General features: G+C 31.1%; 1 protein-coding gene across 12 annotated transcripts in view; it reads left to right on the forward strand.

Annotated features, from left to right (window-relative positions):
- The window catches only part of trol (terribly reduced optic lobes), a 108,310-nt gene that overhangs the window by 59,993 nt on the left and 28,055 nt on the right, over positions 1–20,262 (forward strand). For 8 of the 12 annotated variants that reach the window (XM_089714976.1, XM_089715008.1, XM_089714968.1 and 5 more), the window contains 4 exons: positions 17,940–18,050; positions 18,423–18,533; positions 19,300–19,407; positions 19,684–19,797. In XM_089714976.1, the coding sequence (XP_089571102.1) occupies positions 17,940–18,050; positions 18,423–18,533; positions 19,300–19,407; positions 19,684–19,797 (444 nt within the window). Of the gene's footprint in view, positions 1–10,190; positions 10,320–17,939; positions 18,051–18,422; positions 18,534–18,639; positions 18,784–18,868; positions 18,983–19,299; positions 19,408–19,683; positions 19,798–20,262 lie in introns of all 12 variants that reach the window. The other 4 variants (XM_089715044.1, XM_089715029.1, XM_089715036.1 and 1 more) reach the window with 4 other exon arrangements.

Genomic DNA, 20,262 nt, shown 5'->3' on the forward strand with positions numbered 1-20,262 from the left:
CGCTAACATACAATATAAGTGGTAGATTTGATATTTAGTTGCGATATAAATCTAGAACAAAGTTGTAAAGGGTAATTCAAATGTGAAGTTATTCAACGTATTATAAGCTAACAGCACTTAGAGTTGTCAGTACGCTCAGGCATTCGCGCTGCGGTCGTATCAAGTTTATACAAATCTTCTTTTACCTAGAAATATCCACATTGACTCTCAGCCAAAGTATAAACAATAGTAACAGTACTTCAGTTGAATCCGATAACCTTTACAGCGTAAGTTCACGCATAAAGCATTATTTCTTTTATCAAAAGGTGTAACATACGTGGTTGAGTTTACAGAGTGGCAATTATTTACAAGATGATAATTTTGAGCCCGGTCTCCTTCATGTTCCCTGCTAATGTCTTATGTTAACAATTTAGTGAGCGACTGGCAAAGAATGCTTTTACTCGGAACCGAGTTATCGATTTAATAAAAAAGTAATAGAGACATTGCGGTTGTAATTACTTCTGTAGATGCCACTGACAAAAATGAAGGTCTTATTAAATTACTTTATTACAGTACAATTATGTAAAATTAATTCGGTTCCAAACTGATAAATGCATATAAATAAATATATGTACATGAGCTACGAGATAAAACAAATAAATCCTCTTCTTAGAAATGTAAATGGTATAGAATTCAAAGGAAAGAATTGTGCAGTATAGGGTTACCAATATCCCTAGCAAGGAGTCGCGAAGCGGGAGGAACGAGCTTAAAAGTTAAAAGCAAACATTTTCCGAGTCTTTTTATTATGCATCTAGACTACTAGGTACCAATAGATCAAAATAAAGTTATTACCTGTCTACTTAATTAATTAAAATATACTGCAGATTAATGAGAATTACTGAGACCTTCTATGTTATAGTGAAGCCTTTTATATGGCGAATGAATCTATATTCTTTTTATTTAAACGAATAGATCAAAGGTTCGCAATCCCGACATTAAAGCACCAAATGCGCGTGAGTTCAGTCCTGATACGTAACGGTATCGTGGCGGGTTAACAACCCTGATTCAAACGCCCATTCAATCGCTTCCAGTATGCATAACAACGGCTCTCATTTCATTATACAATGTCTGTGAAGTTAAATGTTCCTGTGGCTGCATGCCCCTTACAGTTTCGTATATCATTATAGGTCACACTAATAACGTATTAGGTTTTCGTTGGTTGCGTGTAAATAATCTTTCATTAAATGTTTTCCTCTCAAAAAGTATCTATGTTATTAAAATAACCAATAGTCCCGTGTAATAATAAACATCTTTAACCCGACCTTTATTTTGAATAATAAAACTGATAATGAAATCATTCGCTCATGAATGCCTTATGACATAACATGATTGTATTATTTGTTAGTTTTTAAATATCTTTTGATTACATACAAGGCATGTTCGAGTTCTCTATTTTATATATTCTGGTCAAGATCTAATTAATTCAGTGAATGCCCCACGCATTTTATGTGCTTTTGTAAGTCGAGCTTTAACAATTACTTGTCAAGTAAATGTAACATTATACTTGTACTATCAACATAGTTTAAATTTAAGACGCGATATGTGAACCCTTAAATCAGAACTGTCTAGTTAACACACCTTGTTACCTATCTTTTCTTCTGCTAGATGTAATTAGATTTAATTGTTTTCGCTATAAAATTAAATGAAATGAATTTGTTTATATCTCTAAAAATGCGTTGATAAGTCATAAACAGACAATAGTCTCGATTTAATATTATCTATACTAATATTATAAAGAGGAAAGGTTTGTATGTATGTATGTATGTATGTATGTATGTATTGTTTTCACTCATAAACTACTGGACCGATTTTGATGAAATTTGGCACAGATAATCTTTAGACCCTGAGAAAGAACATAGGCATACCTTTTATTGCGAAATATGTACCACGGGCGAAGCCGGGGCCGCAGCCGGACCGCTAGTAATGCAATAAATTCGCAGGAGAAATAATTATAAAAGTTTGTATGATGTTATGTATACGTACATAGAATAAACATATTACCACCGTGAGCGTTTATTTAACAAAACGACATCTTAAGAGCCTCACAAATTGTTATTTTGCTATTGTCGCCATTTAAATACTCTTTGATGTAAGATCGTCGTGTTTGTGATACGATATGTGTACCTACTTGTATTTCACTTGGAATAACACAAATGTTGTCTCCAACTTTCCAACCACATAGACCTTTAATAGTTTTCGCATACGATTTTTATATAAATACACTTACACCTACAAAGATAAATAATACTTAACCAAGTTTATATTTACAGGATTATAATATTCCATTACAATTACTAGAAAATCCGTAATAATGAAATTCACCGTAGCTTATTGTATTCATAGAAAAACTGAGTAATTGAATATCACAATAATGGATGTAGGTATGTAGTTATCTCGGGAATCGTTTATTTTTAAATGCATTTATATTGAAGGAATGTTGAAACAAATTTTAAAAAATTCAACTTCAAAATTTCGAGCCAATTAATTGTTATATAAATAACTATTTTTACATAGCAGGTTATCAGTAATGACTTATTTATTTTGTGTTCACAGAGACGTAAGGTCGCATTGGCAATTATTTTTCAAGATCTCTTAACACTTGTGTGGCATATATAGTTATCGGCTGACATAATAGCCCTACAAGACCCCTAAGATAAACCCAGGTCATACGTTGTGTAAATAACTTATCGAACATATGCCTATTCAATGTATTCCAGTTAATATATTTGCAGATAAACGTTTGTTTTTAATTAAAGTATAACGATATTTGGTCTTGTTAGAATATTATTTGATCATTGCATAATAATAAAAAAAATATAATTTTAGGGTATGTTTGCAAAATATAAATTAATCTATCATCTGCAATGCTAGCAACGCTTGTAGGAAAGTATATACGATTTATCTTATATACTTTCCTACAAGCGTTCTTCTTCTTTATTTCCGTGAATTATTTATCATTATGTGTTTATATTAAAGTACATTGGTTTAAATATAGCGATTACATTACATTTGCTAAAATTAAAAGCACTTAAAAGCGGTGAGACGATTTAATAATCTCGTCCAATTTAATGTGGTATTGTATAATAATAATAGATACTGCTCATAAATATGACTTATTTTTTGAACTTATATTAATACATAGCTAAAAATATAGGCTCTTTTTTAATTTATATAAATAATTATTTAACTAATAAAAAAGCTCACGACTGAAACATAGCATTGCAAGTTATAATACACATATAAAATTAACTATTAACTATTTACCTAGCGCAAATGTACACGTATCTTATAAGACAATATCTTTAAAACGTTAAATTGACCGATTTTCAAGAAACCTTTTATCTTGCCTTCCCCACGTACCGAACTCTCGAAAGAATTGTCACACAATAGATTCTTATCTTAACAGTATTGTAAAGACAGTTTATAATGTAAAAGTAGAGCTTTAAAAATTAAATTAAATAATATTTTATGTACATATAAGAAAAAAAGGTTTAATAAACTTAAAGAAACGAGGAAATTGTTTTTTTGCCTTAAAAATAAAATGTTACAAAGCAAAATATATAACTTAATTTAGATAAACACAAGCTAATAAAAATCTGTGTCTATAAACGTTATCTGACATATGTCTCTAGAATGAATATATTTAGTTCAATATCATTCTAAATTATTCTTAAAAAGTGAATGATTTATGGATATACAATAAATAATAGTTATTTGTTAAGCAGAATTCATAGTAGGTGTACCATAAAATTGATATCTGCGTAGGTCTCAACGGAACGGGCAAGGTAAACTATGCATTTGTAAATAACCTGATTTAGGTAATACAAACCTGATCATATTTGCACCGTTTGAAAGTTGAAGTTCAAAAGATAACATAGTGTTTATTATATAAAATTGTCGAAAAACTAAAACCGTTAAAAATGTCGCCTAAAATTTCTTGTAATCTTTAATCTTATTATTTTATATTATGATAATCACTATGAATATAAGCAGAAACATTTTCTCTGGAAAATTGTCAAGTTACTTATAGTTTCAGAAAAATATATCTATCGGGAGTGCCCCTTATATTCTAAGGTATGGAAACCTTAAAAATTTATCAACAAAGAAACAAAGTAACATTTCAAGTGCATACAACATAGTAATGCTTATTGTTTATAAATTTGTCTGTTCGGTTGTATGCGTTAACGTCAAAGAGCCGCTCGTATTAAAAATCTTGACTTGCTAGTCAATACAAATGATCAGTCAATCTTCATATGAATTGAGACGTGTTTCCACTAATCATGAACGATGTGCTGATAGGCGAGTCTAATTAACAAAGCCATGGACAGATTATATTTATTCCAATTGAACTTTATATTTGTTAAATTGCTCTCGTTAGTTACTATTATACACCCGTACAAGAAGAAACAACGAAACGCATATTATGTAAGAAGATCAGAAAGATATACTACTTGTAAATTGTTGATTTAATGTAACAAAGGCACTTATAACTAACGCAATTGACTACAGAAACACGTCTTTTACTTTCAAATTTAAAGCCTTTAAACCTTGAACATTTTGAATTGAAATTCCTGAATTAATTTGAATGACAGATCATTTGATGATAGTTAATATTAACGAGAATGTATGAAGACCGAACGTCAAGTTTAATTACATTTTTAATGTAAATCCTGAGTTTCAATCGAATAGAGAGAACAATACTCGTTAATAGGTCGTGGGTAAGTAAAGTTTGATAGACTTAGTTTTAAAGAATAGATTCTATTATGAAGACTGGGTCATCACTTCTTAAATCTTCATGTATGTGTCCCATACATTCTTCATCGTATAAATGTATAAATGAATGTTCGTTTTACATATATATAGACTTGTTATATAGACGATGTATTTTTAAATAAAATGCAAGTATTTCGATACGTTAAAAGTTTTATTAATTTAAGTTGGCCGATTTTCCAGGAGTGTAGAGTTACTATAACTTAAAGATTGCAATCCATGTGTTGCTCCAAACTTTGAGCACGTGCAATCTGATGTTTAGCTGCGACATTGATACGAAAGGAAGTTTAAAAATACATATTAATGGTTAAGGATCAAAAGAGCAAATATAAAAACGTTTTTAGTGCATCTATAAACTTAATAACATTTTCTGGACTTACCTAAAATGAATAAACAAAATAACTTCCAAAAAAATTATCCATAAAACTTTTAAATAAAGTACTTAAGTAGTCTTGATGAACTTAAAATATAATACAGGGCAAACATTAATTCAATTTGTACCTACTGTTCATATGACCTGCGATAAGTCTTAGATAAATATTTTCCTACTTAGAAGGTTATATATTCCACTTCCTATAATCGCTTCCTACTCATACTATTATATATTATGATACCATTACCAATAATAATAACAAAACAACAAAACACGTAATATGATTATTAGTAAGCTATATAACTACAAATGATTCATGTTTCTGCTACATATTAGTATACATTGTAAATAGAAGAGTGTAACTTTTAATCCATTTAATTTTTCTATCCCTATTTACTTATTGGATTATATTATAAAATAATAAAACAACAGCGTTATTACTGTTATTGTTCAACTGTTTTAATACAAAATCGATACTATGTTTATGAAACGATAGACTAAAGAAATGCTTAGATAATTAAAACAGTTTTTATGCAAAACGTTACCTCGCTATTTATATACTAGGTATGTGCAAAATGCATATCTTCACTCAATCAAAATTACCCCGAGAATTGAAGATTACCTTACATAACGTATTAAAACGAAACTATCGATTGTGCGAAGAAATTCAGATTAAAAACAATTGAAATACGTACATATTTACAAAACAAAAACTTGTCGTCATGGTAATACATGAATCATGCTACTGATGATGTGTTCGTTTGTTTATCACAACACTATGAGGTCTCAGAGGAGTCATTTGGACAATAAAACGATCTGCACATATTATGGAACGTTACAATTGATAATTCGACGCAATGAATATTGTTCGTAACGTTGATTCGTAATTATGTAAAGGATCAATTCGTATTTTATGAAATAACATATTTTTGCGGATAGTTTGAATGTTTTAATGGTTAACTTTAATTATCAGTAAACCAGGTTTCAAATCAGTAAAAAATTCAATCATTATCGGACCTATTTGTCCTGAAATAATGAAATAAGTTGTGTTGAAATAATCAAAAGCATATATCCAGTTACGAAACTGCAGTCCCTCATACATTTTTAGATGTAGATTGTAGGTTAGTTGATGGTATGAAATAATGTAAACCGAGCATTAAACATCAAATTAGCTAAAAGCAAATAGCAAATTCTATTTTACGTCCTGATACTATCTTAGTTAATAAACTGAAAAGAATAAGAAGCGCAACTCATAATTGAATACTGCAAATTATAACTGTTCATAAGAATTAAATGCTATAAATTTGGGCCAAAAAGGTAGAACAAACAGTTGTCGTGACGACGCACGGATTTGCATAAAGAGCAACTATTTACCGATTACCGCTGACTTTTTATAAGTAATGGGCTCTAGCGTTTAATAATTATTGTAATAGATAACGAAATTACACGAAAGACAATTGTTCCATAAGTTTCAAATAAAATATTCTTTTATTTCTTTGGATTTTTATGGTCCTAAAATATAGAGAACTGGAAATAAGAGAAGCAATATTTTTCTTTTTTTGGGTTTAAAACACAAAGTCGTATTTTTATTTTTTGGCAAAATTATAGAACTTAATTTTATAAGTAATATTCATTCTCTAGAACATAATTTGCGGTCAGTATATAATAATTGCACCAACCACATATTTTGCTATTTAATACCAAGTACCAACTGAACAAAACACAAATAGGCATAGGTATAATAATTTTTGAGTACTCAAACGATAAATAAGAATTTTGGCTCTGTGAAAGAAATTCATTACCTAGTTACTTAAAAAGTCTGATTAATGATAACTCATGAGTCATGACTCTAGTCTGACTCTCTAGTCATGCAATTGATAAACTAGATTTAAAGATAAACAAAAAGCTCATAATTTTAATAATAAATGAACTAAATAATTTATAGTGATCGCTCGTAAATTGTACCGCACAAGCAATCCCAATGGCATGCGCACGCGATGGTAGCTCTTCGTGAAATTAATATCAGTTTCTAAATAAGTGTCCCACAATAAACATTTTTGTCGAAACAAATTTGATAATGCTTTAGCAATTTGCGAACCGTACCAAATGTCACCGGTTATTTTTTGTCGTTCCACGTGATTGGATTGCTAGACGATTATGTTAATCACTGTTATAATACGCTTTTCTGATATATTTTTAAATAGACTATTGCCAGTTTTACAAAACTTTGATTGTTCTATACATTAGACGGATAATTAATTATACATTTTTGGAGATTTTAATTTTATGCGGAAAAAGTAGCAGCTTTCGAGATTCAACAACATAATCTTAGAATGAATAAGCTTTTTGTAACTAAGATAATACTTTTAATTCTCCATTCTTCCAAATGATTAAATGTACATGTACTTATATTGAGAATGTTAGGTTAAATGCCTTTTAACGTTAACTATTTTGAGTCGTATTATATGACCTAGTACTCTACAAATTTTCTTTTGATTTATTATTTATATAATACACATCTATATGTTACGAAATATGATGCATGATTTAAAAAAATAGTTCTCATATTCTCATAATAATGTTGCACAAAGTAGCAAACAAGAGACTTGTCTCACCGTGAGTCTGAGAGTTCTCGTTCATTAGGGAGACTCTTTGTCTTATTGACACGGGAACACACTTTTACGTCATTTACATTCCATTCCACGATGGTGTTTTTTAATCATTATCTAGACTAATGTTCTGGAAGTAAATAAGGATACAAGATATAAAAACGTGTTATCAATATGAAAATCTGTTTACGAAAAACACTGAATCTTCACTGATTTTGCCCACGGCGAAAACAGAAAATATCTGTTTTTAGATGAGTTGCATTATAAACCAAAATACAGTAATTTGTTTCGTTATACCATTATAGTCAAGTCCCTACCTGATTAAGTTTTACTAGAATCGTAATAATCGTTGCGTCGGCAATTTCCTTCGACAATTTATATGACATTAGCTAGCCTGTGACTAAACGATAAGCTTCGCTTTTAAGGGTTTTTTATCATCATCAAACTTTTTTGTCTGATATAAGGTTTGAATGAAATCACAGCGGGAGTTATAACAACCAAAATATGTTTATGATCACAGAGAATAGCAATATTATTGTTATTCTCATTTGTCAACCAAATATCAAGATATAGATATGTTTTACCACAACAAGCACTGATTGGTATGAGCTTTTTGTCACCTACACTGAAAATGGATGGCATACTTTCACTAGGGAACTTTTTTTGCTAACACAGGCTTATGCAAAAAGTACCTTATGACGTCACGACTCACGTGTAAATCAAAAATATTTTTGGCTTAATTGAGAACCTCATCATTGAGTTCAATGTCATATTTGAAGTATTGTATGTCATCTTCATCTAATTCATGAGATGTTTACTTTAGTAAAGGCTTAAGTAAAGGTATACCTTTTTTACATAGAACAATAAAATTTATACATGTTCCAAATATTTCATATCTACAAAACGATCCACAATATAACCTTTATTAAGTGACTTTTATTATAAAAATAGAAATAATATGAAATTATATTTCCGTATTTTCACGAGTCAATTAAATTATCGAGATGAGTTCCTTTTACATCGACAGCTCACAACACTAGATAATAACGACATCAATAATAATGTGTGAGCTTGAAAGAAAAAACATTTAACACATGTCCACTGAATGTATTGCGAATTAAATTTTATTTTTATTCCCACGCCGTGAGTAACACGACTCCTGTGATCTTTGTTTTATTTATTTAGGCGTCGGAGACATTTTCTTGCATTTTCTTTATTTCTCTATAAATCAAAATGAAGATAGATTTTTCACATATGGTCTTGAAAACTATACTGAGCCAGGTAGGTAGGCGAGGGCAGGTAGGTAGTGGAATAAGTAGCATAAGATATTTATTTCATTTAGGCCAACAAATATTTGTAAAACGGAAAATAATTAAAATTTACATCGGTTCGTGTGTAATACGTTTTTATTTTAATACACTATTTTTATACCTCCATCATTTTTAGTAAACATGTCCATTATGACTTGCGAAATGAACACCAGATGTTACAGATTCAAGGGCTTCGTTTTATTTTAAAACATTATATGTGAATGTCTTATATTTACAGTATGTTTGATGTTTATCACGTCATCGTCTCATTAGCATAAATATAACATCCTATATAGTTTGACTAATATCCTCCAGCAGTCACATTATAAAGCTTTAGCATCAAATTTTGTAGTTAAATATAATATGTTGGTCAGATTGTTATACTAAACTAAATTGAATTACTTCAAGTTCTAAAGCTCTACAATATTCATTTAAAACAATACAATACCAATATCTAGCCAACTACAAGTCTGTCTATAATATGATAAAAAAAATCAAAAACCTCAAAAATACATTTAACTACATCTTCAAGCATCTATTTTGTGTATAATTACAACAATGTGTTTAGGAAGTATTCGCCCCAAACCGAAACATCTTGGCTTAGTGGACCACTTGGTTTTTTATCTTTTTGATAACACTAAAATGCTCATCAACCTTGACTGAGTGTACTCTAATGATACCTTTATCTAGTATGATTATGACGTGATCGTTTTTCTTAGGTTTAAAATGTGATGCAATAATGTTGCCCTAATACGTCTATTTGATTCTAGAGCTTTGTTTGTCTGGTCTTGTTTTTATTCCAAAAACCCAAATCATATTAGAATTTCTCATAAATGTAGTTACGTACTTAAAATAAAAATGACTATGTATAAAATAACGAACTCTTCATAAACAAACAACAAAACTATATCTGTACGAACTCTATATCTAAAGCTCTATGCTTGTTATTTAATTAAATTACTCCAAAGTTCACCATGATATGATTTTGAGTGTAGCATCCGTAATTGTGAGAGAAATATTAGAAGGAATTCCTTTCATCACCTTATTAAAGTCTTATTAAAATTGGGACACTGTCATAATTCTCACTAGATCCCGTTACAGTGAAAACTAAATAAATGCGATAACTAGTGTTTAAAATGATTATAAGTAAAGGGGCAATATTGTCCCTCTGCCTGTTAGTTTCGTTCGAGTCACTCCGTGCGCAGAACATCATCAGACGTGAGTATACAATATTATTATTTTACTAAATTTTAATACAATAACATCAACTCTCTGCATTATACAGCATATCTAAAATAAATTTGATTCCTAAAACTGTATTTGACTTTATATTCCAGTGGTACTTTTGCTTATCTATGATGATACTTGTGCATATACAAAAGCTATGGCTATCAATGTCTTCGGTACCTTTTCAGAGGGATATAACAATCAGTTTTACTAACTATGTATGGGTTGTTCAATGAAACAGGGCACGTTATTAACGCTCGTTCGCGCCTTTTCAAAAATAGCTTCCTAATACCCACCTACAAAAAGGAAAAAATTAAAAAAAAGTTTTATAAGCTCTACTTTTTTGTACTCTATTTTTAATCAGGTATATTACTACTACGAAGACAGGTAACTTGCTATCTACCATATGGTATATTTAGTTACTAATGAAAGTATGATTCTAATTCTAGGTATGATATAATATCACAGTCATTGTATCATTTAATAAAATATTTTTACTAAGAAGAGCACAAGGACAAGGTCATATCTATTACGCTTATTGATATCATTTTCACAACATCATCAATTAATTGTTTTAATTCGTGTTGCTACGAACCTGGAACAACCTATTGTATTGTTATCTAGTGTTTGGGATGATTCCAATTAATGATTTAACAGTGTGACTTATAAGTATTTAGAATATCATTTGATATGACTCATATATAATTATATAATCTATGAGTTTCGTATTACAATACGATGGAAATAACCGAATGTAGGTACGTACATTAAAATTAAAGAGAACAACAGCTATGTGGGTCACTGAATTTACGAACGTGCTGTAAAGTAAGATGTTTAATTTTTATTATCCCAAAACTAAATCTGTTTTATGTGTTAATATTAATATGTGCTAATTTTATTGCTTCGCAGGGCATAATGTTTGAATCAATCGATTATTATAATTCAATAGCAAACAATGGACAATTTGCGGATATTGTGTAAAAGTTCAAAACTTCAGCACTAATGTCATCATAGTTAATCTAATGATAGACCGGACTCTCAGTGGAGTTTCGTTTGCAAAAATCGCGGCCCTAAATCTGACTTCTGATATATATTGTATAGATCCCAGACATCCTATAGACAGATGTTGCCAACCAGTTTTGTGGTCCCCCTGCCCGCACCCCGGTAATTAAATATGGCATACAAAGAAAAAAATAAAAATTTCCAAAACATGCCGTGTGGGGTATCAAATGAAAGAGCTTATTGAGTAGATCACGAATATATAGCATACTATATACATTTCTTACACTTTCTCTAAGATTTTTTAGAAAATTTACGAAAATGGTCCATTTTTGAGTTAACTTTAAACCACTATAGATTGAAAACTCATGAATATATTTTTTAAATTATTATTTTAAATAATTAACAATAGTCCATTGTTTACGATTCAATATTTCGTACAGTGAAATAGTTGCATGGGGGAGTGGGGGGAGCATTCAAAGATGGCGAGTATATTTTCAAGTTCATATAGTATATAGTTATTTTCATCAAATCCACCACATAGCTCACTTATATTATATTACGAACTATTGAATCATAAACAATGGACTATTGTTAATTATTTAAAATAATAATTTAAAAAATATATTCATGAGTTTTCAATCTATAGTGGTTTAAAGTTAACTCAAAAATGGACCATTTTCGTAAATTTTCTAAAAAATCTTAGAGAAAGTGTAAGAAATGTATATAGTATGCTATATATTCGTGATCTACTCAATAAGCTCTTTCATTTGATACCCCACACGGCATGTTTTGGAAATTTTTATTTTTGTCTTTGTATGCCATATTTAATTACCGGGGTGCGGGCAGGGGGACCACTAAACTGGTTGGCAACATCTGTCTATAGGATGTCTGGGACCTATACAATATATATCAGAAGTCAGATTTAGGTCCGCTATTTTTGCAAACGAACATCTCCTTGGAGCCTGCTCTATGAATCGGTAGGTTGTTGACAAAACATATGATTTGTAAAATTGAGTTTATTTTTTTACAAAAGAACTAAGCACTTTAATTAGATTGCTCATGATTTATTTCATCCATTCCTAATTTTAGGTACTTGTTTATTAAACTGTCAATTACTAAACATAGCGAAGCAGGACGAAATATATAAAAAAAACCTCAAAGCTATTGACTATTTTATCACACACTTTATATCCATGTTTTATATTTTATAATCAAGTCTAACAGCAATTTATTTCTATGGCTGGGACTTGGGGGCGTGGTATAATCAGATTGCGGACCGTATAACAATTCGTCCGCAAAACATAATTGTTTCTACAACTGTTTATTGTGTATCATCTGTTATAGGGGTAGAATTAATAAATATCTCAAGCGTTGCACTTAAGTAAAATGAGAGATCTCGTCAAAAATCTTCAAGAGTACTCAAGAATAAAGGAACTCTGTAATTTTGTAGCCAGGTGGCTATCGAACAATAGGTTTGTCTTCGATTAATGCACTCGGCCCGTAATTCCTTGAATCGTATTGAACTGGTCAGTGGGTGCTAACAAATAAATAAATCATCTAGTGCTGTAAAGAGTGCTGTCGGATGCATGATCGTGACAGTTGATATGAATTGCCTCGCGCCCTCACCCGGCACCCCGTCCACATACAACTTGTATACGAATATACCATCCGTCATTGTATTATCAATATTATCGTCCAACAACGGCTCTTTAATTCAACGGACAAACTTATCTATATTATATATACCGACATTATTATTTCTTTCCCCGACATGCAGACGAGAACTCGACAATGTACTTAATCTAATTATATTCTGATGTAAATTCCACGCATAAAGTTGTATTATTCAATCAATTTAAAGTGTACTACTTAGTATTTGAGTTAACGATTTTATTCAACTAGGTCTAGGATAGTTTTGAAAACTGACCGATAGTTTGCGGCGCGTTTACGATAGACATTGTATGCAAGCTTTGAGCAATGTAGGGCGGATGTTTAGGGAGATGCTAACGTGAATATTCGGTATTAAATTAAGATCTAAGCATTATAAAACTGACCTTCTTTTATTTGGTATCAAGACTTGGTCACGAGGTAATTGATCTGATGAGACGAAGCTGTTTAATATTCATGGCCCCTTTGTGTCACACTCGTTGTTTGCCACAAAGAGGTAGGTTTTTCAATAAGGCTAACGCTAAGATACTATTATATAGTTAATAGACGGATTATGTTAGCGTCGACGTGTCTACAGCCTGTATCGATTCTAAAGAATTAGATAATGGACGGTCTGAAAACAACAAAACACACGTGTTCTAGACGCACGCTTTAGGTAATTCTACAAAAGTCCAATGTCAATACACTTTGACTAAATAATATATTCATGTTGATCACGACCAAAATGTATGAGTATCAGCGAAATGGCTAATGCCAGTATTATGATGGTAATGCATTTAAAGGCATTCTATTTTTTGCGAAACGACCCGCCGGAGTCACGAGAGATTAACCACCGATTTACTTGATGTTATTAACATGATAGAAGCGTACTTTTACGATGTGAATGTAAATACTAAATATACATGACGTAGGTTTTGTATAATCAGGTACGTCTAGGCTTTTTAATCTGGTCTAGAGATCTATTATAGAGGAAAGTTCTACTTGTTTACGACATGCATGTTCAGGAAATATAACACAGTTCTTGTTTCCCATACAAATTTAACTGTCATCATGTATTGTACGTATTCCAGATGTCCGTCAATCTGTCCGGCACAGGGGCTATTCTTAAACAAAACAACTGCAACAGTTATCGGCAATCATATGCGTTTCAATTAAATATATTTCACCGTAAATTTCGAGTATCAAAGCAAAGTTATATCATATAAAATTAGACTTAATTAGAAGTAAATATATATAAAAGTTCATCGTTCACAAATATACAGAGAATAATGTCAAGCAGATGCCAAACAAAGCGCTTTTAAATCGCAAAACCATAATACGCTTGTTTTGCATATTTTATCAATTACTATTGTGTCGGGTCTTTTCTCTAACGATGTACAAATAGGTTGGTTTTATTATGGACCCGCTATATTTTGGCATCCAGCGACTATGAATATTGAACATAGTTCAATTTTATTAAACTTTGGAAAGTTCTTGGACTGTGATTTTAATAATCTAATTTTTTTTTAATATTCATTACATAAATATATCCATTGTTCATTACTGATTAAATGTATTGTTTTGCATTGCATGCTACTTTGAAAAAAATCTTTAATAATAGATATCTACTCCACTTATTCTACGCTTTATTCAGCACATCGTAAGGAAATATATTAGTATATTACCATATTATTACTACTATTATTACTAGTATATTACCATATCCGACAATAAAACACCTAAATACAAGAAAATTATAATAATTATCGCATTTCATACCTACTATCCATACTAGCCAATAATCATCAATAATCTAATATTAGTTGTTGTCATTAACTATTAACTCAATTAGTCTATCCATCAGTGATCACAACTTATGTCAAACGACAAGGTCCATTAGTATGGAATCAAGTTAGATGCAATTGAAAAGTGTTAGTTCGTTTAACCTAGTCGCATGGTTCGAATATTGAAATGTGATTTTTTGTGAAGGACCGCACAATAGAGTCAGTCGGCGCGGTTAAGAAAAGAATTCATTCGTTAAACATATTTAAGAGGTAACAACCTGAATGTTTATTCATTTGGTAGATGTAACTACTAACTAGTGTTTTAGTTTGCGAATTTATTGTGTGGGAATGAAATGAATTTATATTATGTAGATATATATTCACAATTGAACTGCCTACCTCATAATTCATAAAAGAACGTCTCTACATCTCGTAAACAAATTATCTTGAACTATTTCTAGGATTTATTATAATACACGCAATTGCAATATAGTTCAAGAAATGAATCGTAAATCAAGTGGGATTTATACAAATCGTCGTGTTGACTTTTATAGAGGGATGTCAAGAAATCTGTGATACAATACGCATACAAATAAGAAATACAGATAAATAAAAAATACTTCCTTTATTTATATTAATTTCAGGTTTAAGTTCAGTTCTTTTGGGAATATGGGTATTTATACAAATTGTTCAAAACAAATCAATTTTATACGAATTATTAGTTAACTACATAATTCAAGTTTTTTATGTGACTAATAATAATTTTATATTGTAATGACGATGATTTTAATTAGAACCATACCATTAGGTTATTTATTTCAAATCCTTATAAAACTAAAATACTGCATTGCCCAAAGTTTAGATCTAATAACTTAGTAGCGATCAGTTCTAGATATTAAGTAATGTCTGCAGCGCATGTTAAGTTGTAATAACTTACGTCCAATAATCAATCCGAAGTTCGCTGTAACTGTCCTAGTTAAAGTACTAAGCGACTAAAGAAGTGGGCTCACGTAAAACGTCGGGGACAATTTGGTAATAAGGGGAAGCCTGTGCCTGGTGCAGGCCGACTACTTATAACACAGTTTAATTTATTTGCGGATTCCGCCTTGTTTGGAAGCCATTTCGTTAATGCCTTTGATGTGATCACAATTGGATGCGCCTTTTTAATCTTTGCACGAAGTGATATATTTATTTATTTGACGAAAAATGTAAAGTTCGAATTTTGATGAAAATATAATCGTATTTAAATACAGACGAGTACATAATTTACAAAATACGTTCAATGATACAAAATTAAATTCTTATCTTGCATTTGGCAAAGATTAATTGTCCTTAATTATATCAAACGAAATTGCAAATATGAAATAATTCTGCAAGCGCAGTCAGAAAATTATTTTCAATTTCAGAAATAACTTTCAATTTATGCGCTTTATACACTTATTATTTCAATTAAAGAAAATTCATTTATATGAAATACTTGCGCTTCAGGCTCGTAGGTTATGCTCGCAATCGTAATATTGCCAAATGATTTTACCTACATACTACTCCTTTAATATATATCCATATAAAGGAATCCTGTAAAAAAACCCGTGTTAAATTATATCTAATGTTTTAAACTTCATTTAAATAGTCTTAAACTTGTTAATATTGTATCCAAACCATATCCAAAGTAAATGAATTAATGGACAATATTAAAAGAATTACTAATTTTGTTTCCGTTACAATGGTAAAAAATAAATAAAAAACTTTCTGTCAAATAAGTTTCACAGACTAAGGTAAATTATTATTCCATGAATAGTTGGTATAAATAAAAATACGCAAGGATTGAAAACCTCCGCCGATTTTGGTAACGTTGACTAATAAATCTTTCCACCCCTATTTTATAAGAATATTCATATACCGTAGCATATTACCATATATTATCTAAACATAAATAGTCACCTAAAGTAGTATCTTATGCATTACAAAGCTATAAGACCATTTGTAATACAATTGCAAATCAATTAATCAAAGCACATTGAAAATACGTTACTTTATGTCTTAGAAGCAATATCCATGTCCTAAATTGTTGAATACCTGCGTCATCCAATCCAACCCAGAGTAGATACTATCTTGAACCTTAATGTACGCATAATAGCTTAAGACCAACTACAGGTGCTTAAGTGTCATTTACATATTTACTAGGTTTATTATGCAGGTCCTTTTGTCATAAATTTACAGCCTTTATAAAATACTTAGAATATCGTAAAAACATACAATAGATCTGTATAAAAGCTCTTTAGTTTAAAAGACATTATTATAATCTCGAGTCTTTAGAGGCTAAAGTCCAACGTCTAAGTTTTTAATGTTGACAGGTATTTTAACTGGAAACTTGGACCTATTTAGAATACGGTGATAAGTATATCACGTAGGCCGACTGCGTCCGCAGAATGTTAACGATACAAAGGTGCTCCTGAAAATGTTATACGGGGAAAAAAAATTGGCGGAGAATCTCCGCGTTAAGGCGCGTTTTACTTACATTTTGCCGTAGATTTATGCAAACATGTTTGTATGACTGTTACGTGATCGCGGAGCGTTGACAGCCCGCGGATTTGTGGGTTGTAAATTTCAATCATTTGGCATTTTGTTTGAGCTTCCATGATTCGATATTCGATGTTTGTGATCTTGTTTAGAATCGAATTTGACGGTTATTAATATGAAAAATAATTTACAGTTACATATAGTATGGAATTATTGTACAATTTAAGGCGAAACATAAACTTTATAAGTGATTATTAAAAGACAAACCAATTAGCTGCAGAAGTACGGCGTATAGCTTGAAAGTTTTTAAAGTTTCACACAGTTTGTACAAATATTCGTATCACTAAGCAAACTCTGTTACTCAAAGCTGTATTTGTGACGGATTCAGCCTCAGTAACGCCATCTACTCTATTTGAGTAGGATTTAACGCGTTTTACTTTGAAATTATCTCATAGTGCAAATAAGCGCCGAGTTATAATCTCCAATGAACCGTTTTCTTTTATATAAAAATATTGTAACTTACAAATAAGATTAATGATTTATTTCTGTTTTATTTTTGTTGTATTTATAACATATATGCATATTCTTGTTATTATTTGTGTCTCTGTACACGTGAATATTAACTTGTTTTAACGATCCATTTTCTTATTGTTCATAGAATCATGTGGTAACGACGACTTCCGCTGTGGCAACGGAAAGTGCATTGAAGGAACCCGCCGCTGCGACCGTGTGGTGGACTGTCCATCTGGTGAAGACGAATTAGGCTGCGGTAAGTTAATTTTTCTGTAGCATGTTAGCTACTAACTTCTAAGGCTCTTTTAAGACTTGCTTTTAATATATTTGCACATTTTTGACGTATTTTTTCATACATTGTTCGTCATTTTAACGGAAAAGTAAACTTATCAGATATTTTCCGAATTTGTGGAGATGGTTGTGTATCATTGTGTACTTATAATAACAACTTGTAATGACAAATAATAATTAAGTGATTCATTTCTAATATTCTAAATAATATTATTTCAATATTTTAATGACCTAAACCGAATTTATTTTCGATCTGGGCTTTTACAAGAAGTCCTATACCAACTTACATTTATTTAAGAATAACTACAAATTCTTACTGTCGATTTATTGTCTACAGAATGTAGTGAGGATGAATTCCGCTGCCAAGATGACGGCTCCTGCATAGAAAGCAGGAAACGGTGCGACAATGTCAGGCACTGTGCAGATGGATCCGATGAATACGACTGTGGTGAGTCTACAAATCCGACCAAAAATTACCAGGATTATATCCCTCGAATTATATTTAATAATACACAACTTTCTCGCACGCTGCGTTATGTTTTGGAAACGGTAAGTTCATCGATTGCTAGTCTGGTCCGGTCATCATGTATGCAAGGATAGAGGCAAGTTTCATTGCCACGATGGATCTTGCATATCTATCCTACTTCGCTGTGATGGCTTTAGAGATTGTCGAGACGGCAGCGACGAAATTGACTGTCGTAAGTACCTCTATATTATCAAGAAACGATATATTATATATATGAATTGTTTACTAGACAATATGCTTATATAAATATTTTAAAGCATGCCGCTCTAATCAATGGCAATGTGACCATGGAAGTTGCATCAAACGCAGTCAGCGTTGTGATGGTCGCGTCGATTGTCCAACAGATAGATCTGATGAGAGGAATTGTGTGGGTAAGCGTGAAATGCTTGATTATAATAATATATTATTCTATGCTTAAAAGGCACAAAGCACGATAGCACTACTAATAAATTTACTTTTACTACATACATTTTCTGATATTTACATAGTACGACTACAGAGTACCAGTTAATAGATATTTTCACAGCATGTGATAATTAGGAACATTGTCTGAAAATTTTATTCAAGGGTATAAATTTCCATTTTACATTTTACGAGATGTTTTTGAAGTATTACTGATAATTGTGCATGTATTAATAACAATCAAATTTTTGAAGGATCCTTTGATTAGCTTCGCATGTATTTACAGCAAAGGGATACTTTAGATGCAGAGGTGGCAAGTTAATACCAGAAAAAGGACGATGCAATCGTCGATACGATTGTGATCCTGGAGATTATTCCGATGAACAGAATTGTCGTAAGTGTCGATCATTCGGTAACTTGTACTTTCCGTTTCATCTCTAACTATACTCATTGTTTCGATCTCAGTTATCATCAATTTGTTATCCTTCGTCTCTTTTTTCTCCCCATCATTCTGTTTGGTGTTCTTATTTTCCCTGTTCAGTGCCTTTCGAAACTCCATCTTCATCGGTACTTCAACTTCCACATACTTGTTCAAACATTATTCGTTTTTGTGTTTTCAAATTGCCTCTGAAATGGTTAGTTCAGGTTTTGCCTTTTCTTTTACCGGTAGCGTGTGGTGAAGACGACTTCAAATGCGACAATGGCTACTGCATTCCCAGGTCTAAACAGTGTGACAGAACACGTGATTGTCAGGATGGTTCTGATGAACGACACTGTGTTTACGGTTTGCACCTTTTTCAAAATTTGTATCCTGACCGTATATTTTTTAATTATAAATGTTCTAGTAGTTTACCGTTATTTTCAAAGGTAACGGTTAAATTGACGTATAGCCCCTTTCATATATTTAGCATGATGGTTAATTTGCTTGATTGCATTTTGTTTACATTACAACTGACATGATGTACCAAACATGCAACTCCCAAACGAATGATCGAAACATTTCGACAGACAAATTATACCTAACCATTTTTTTAAATTACAATCACTTGTATTTACAACATTTATATCACGCCTTAGTATACATCAATAATTTTCATCGAAATTCAGTCATATGACCAAATTATTATGAGTTGAAATTTCACATGACAATAATTATATTCTTATTTTATTGTTGCGTTTTTGGTAAAATTGATAACACACGTAATATTAAATATTATTACAAAATGCATCCATGACACTTAGAAACTGC

The sequence above is a fragment of the Colias philodice genome, chromosome 1 (genome assembly GCF_061535455.1).
Source record: "Colias philodice isolate Cphi_HAF_F1 chromosome 1, ilColPhil1 Martin Lab GWU primary, whole genome shotgun sequence".
Lineage (NCBI taxonomy): Eukaryota > Metazoa > Arthropoda > Insecta > Lepidoptera > Pieridae > Colias > Colias philodice.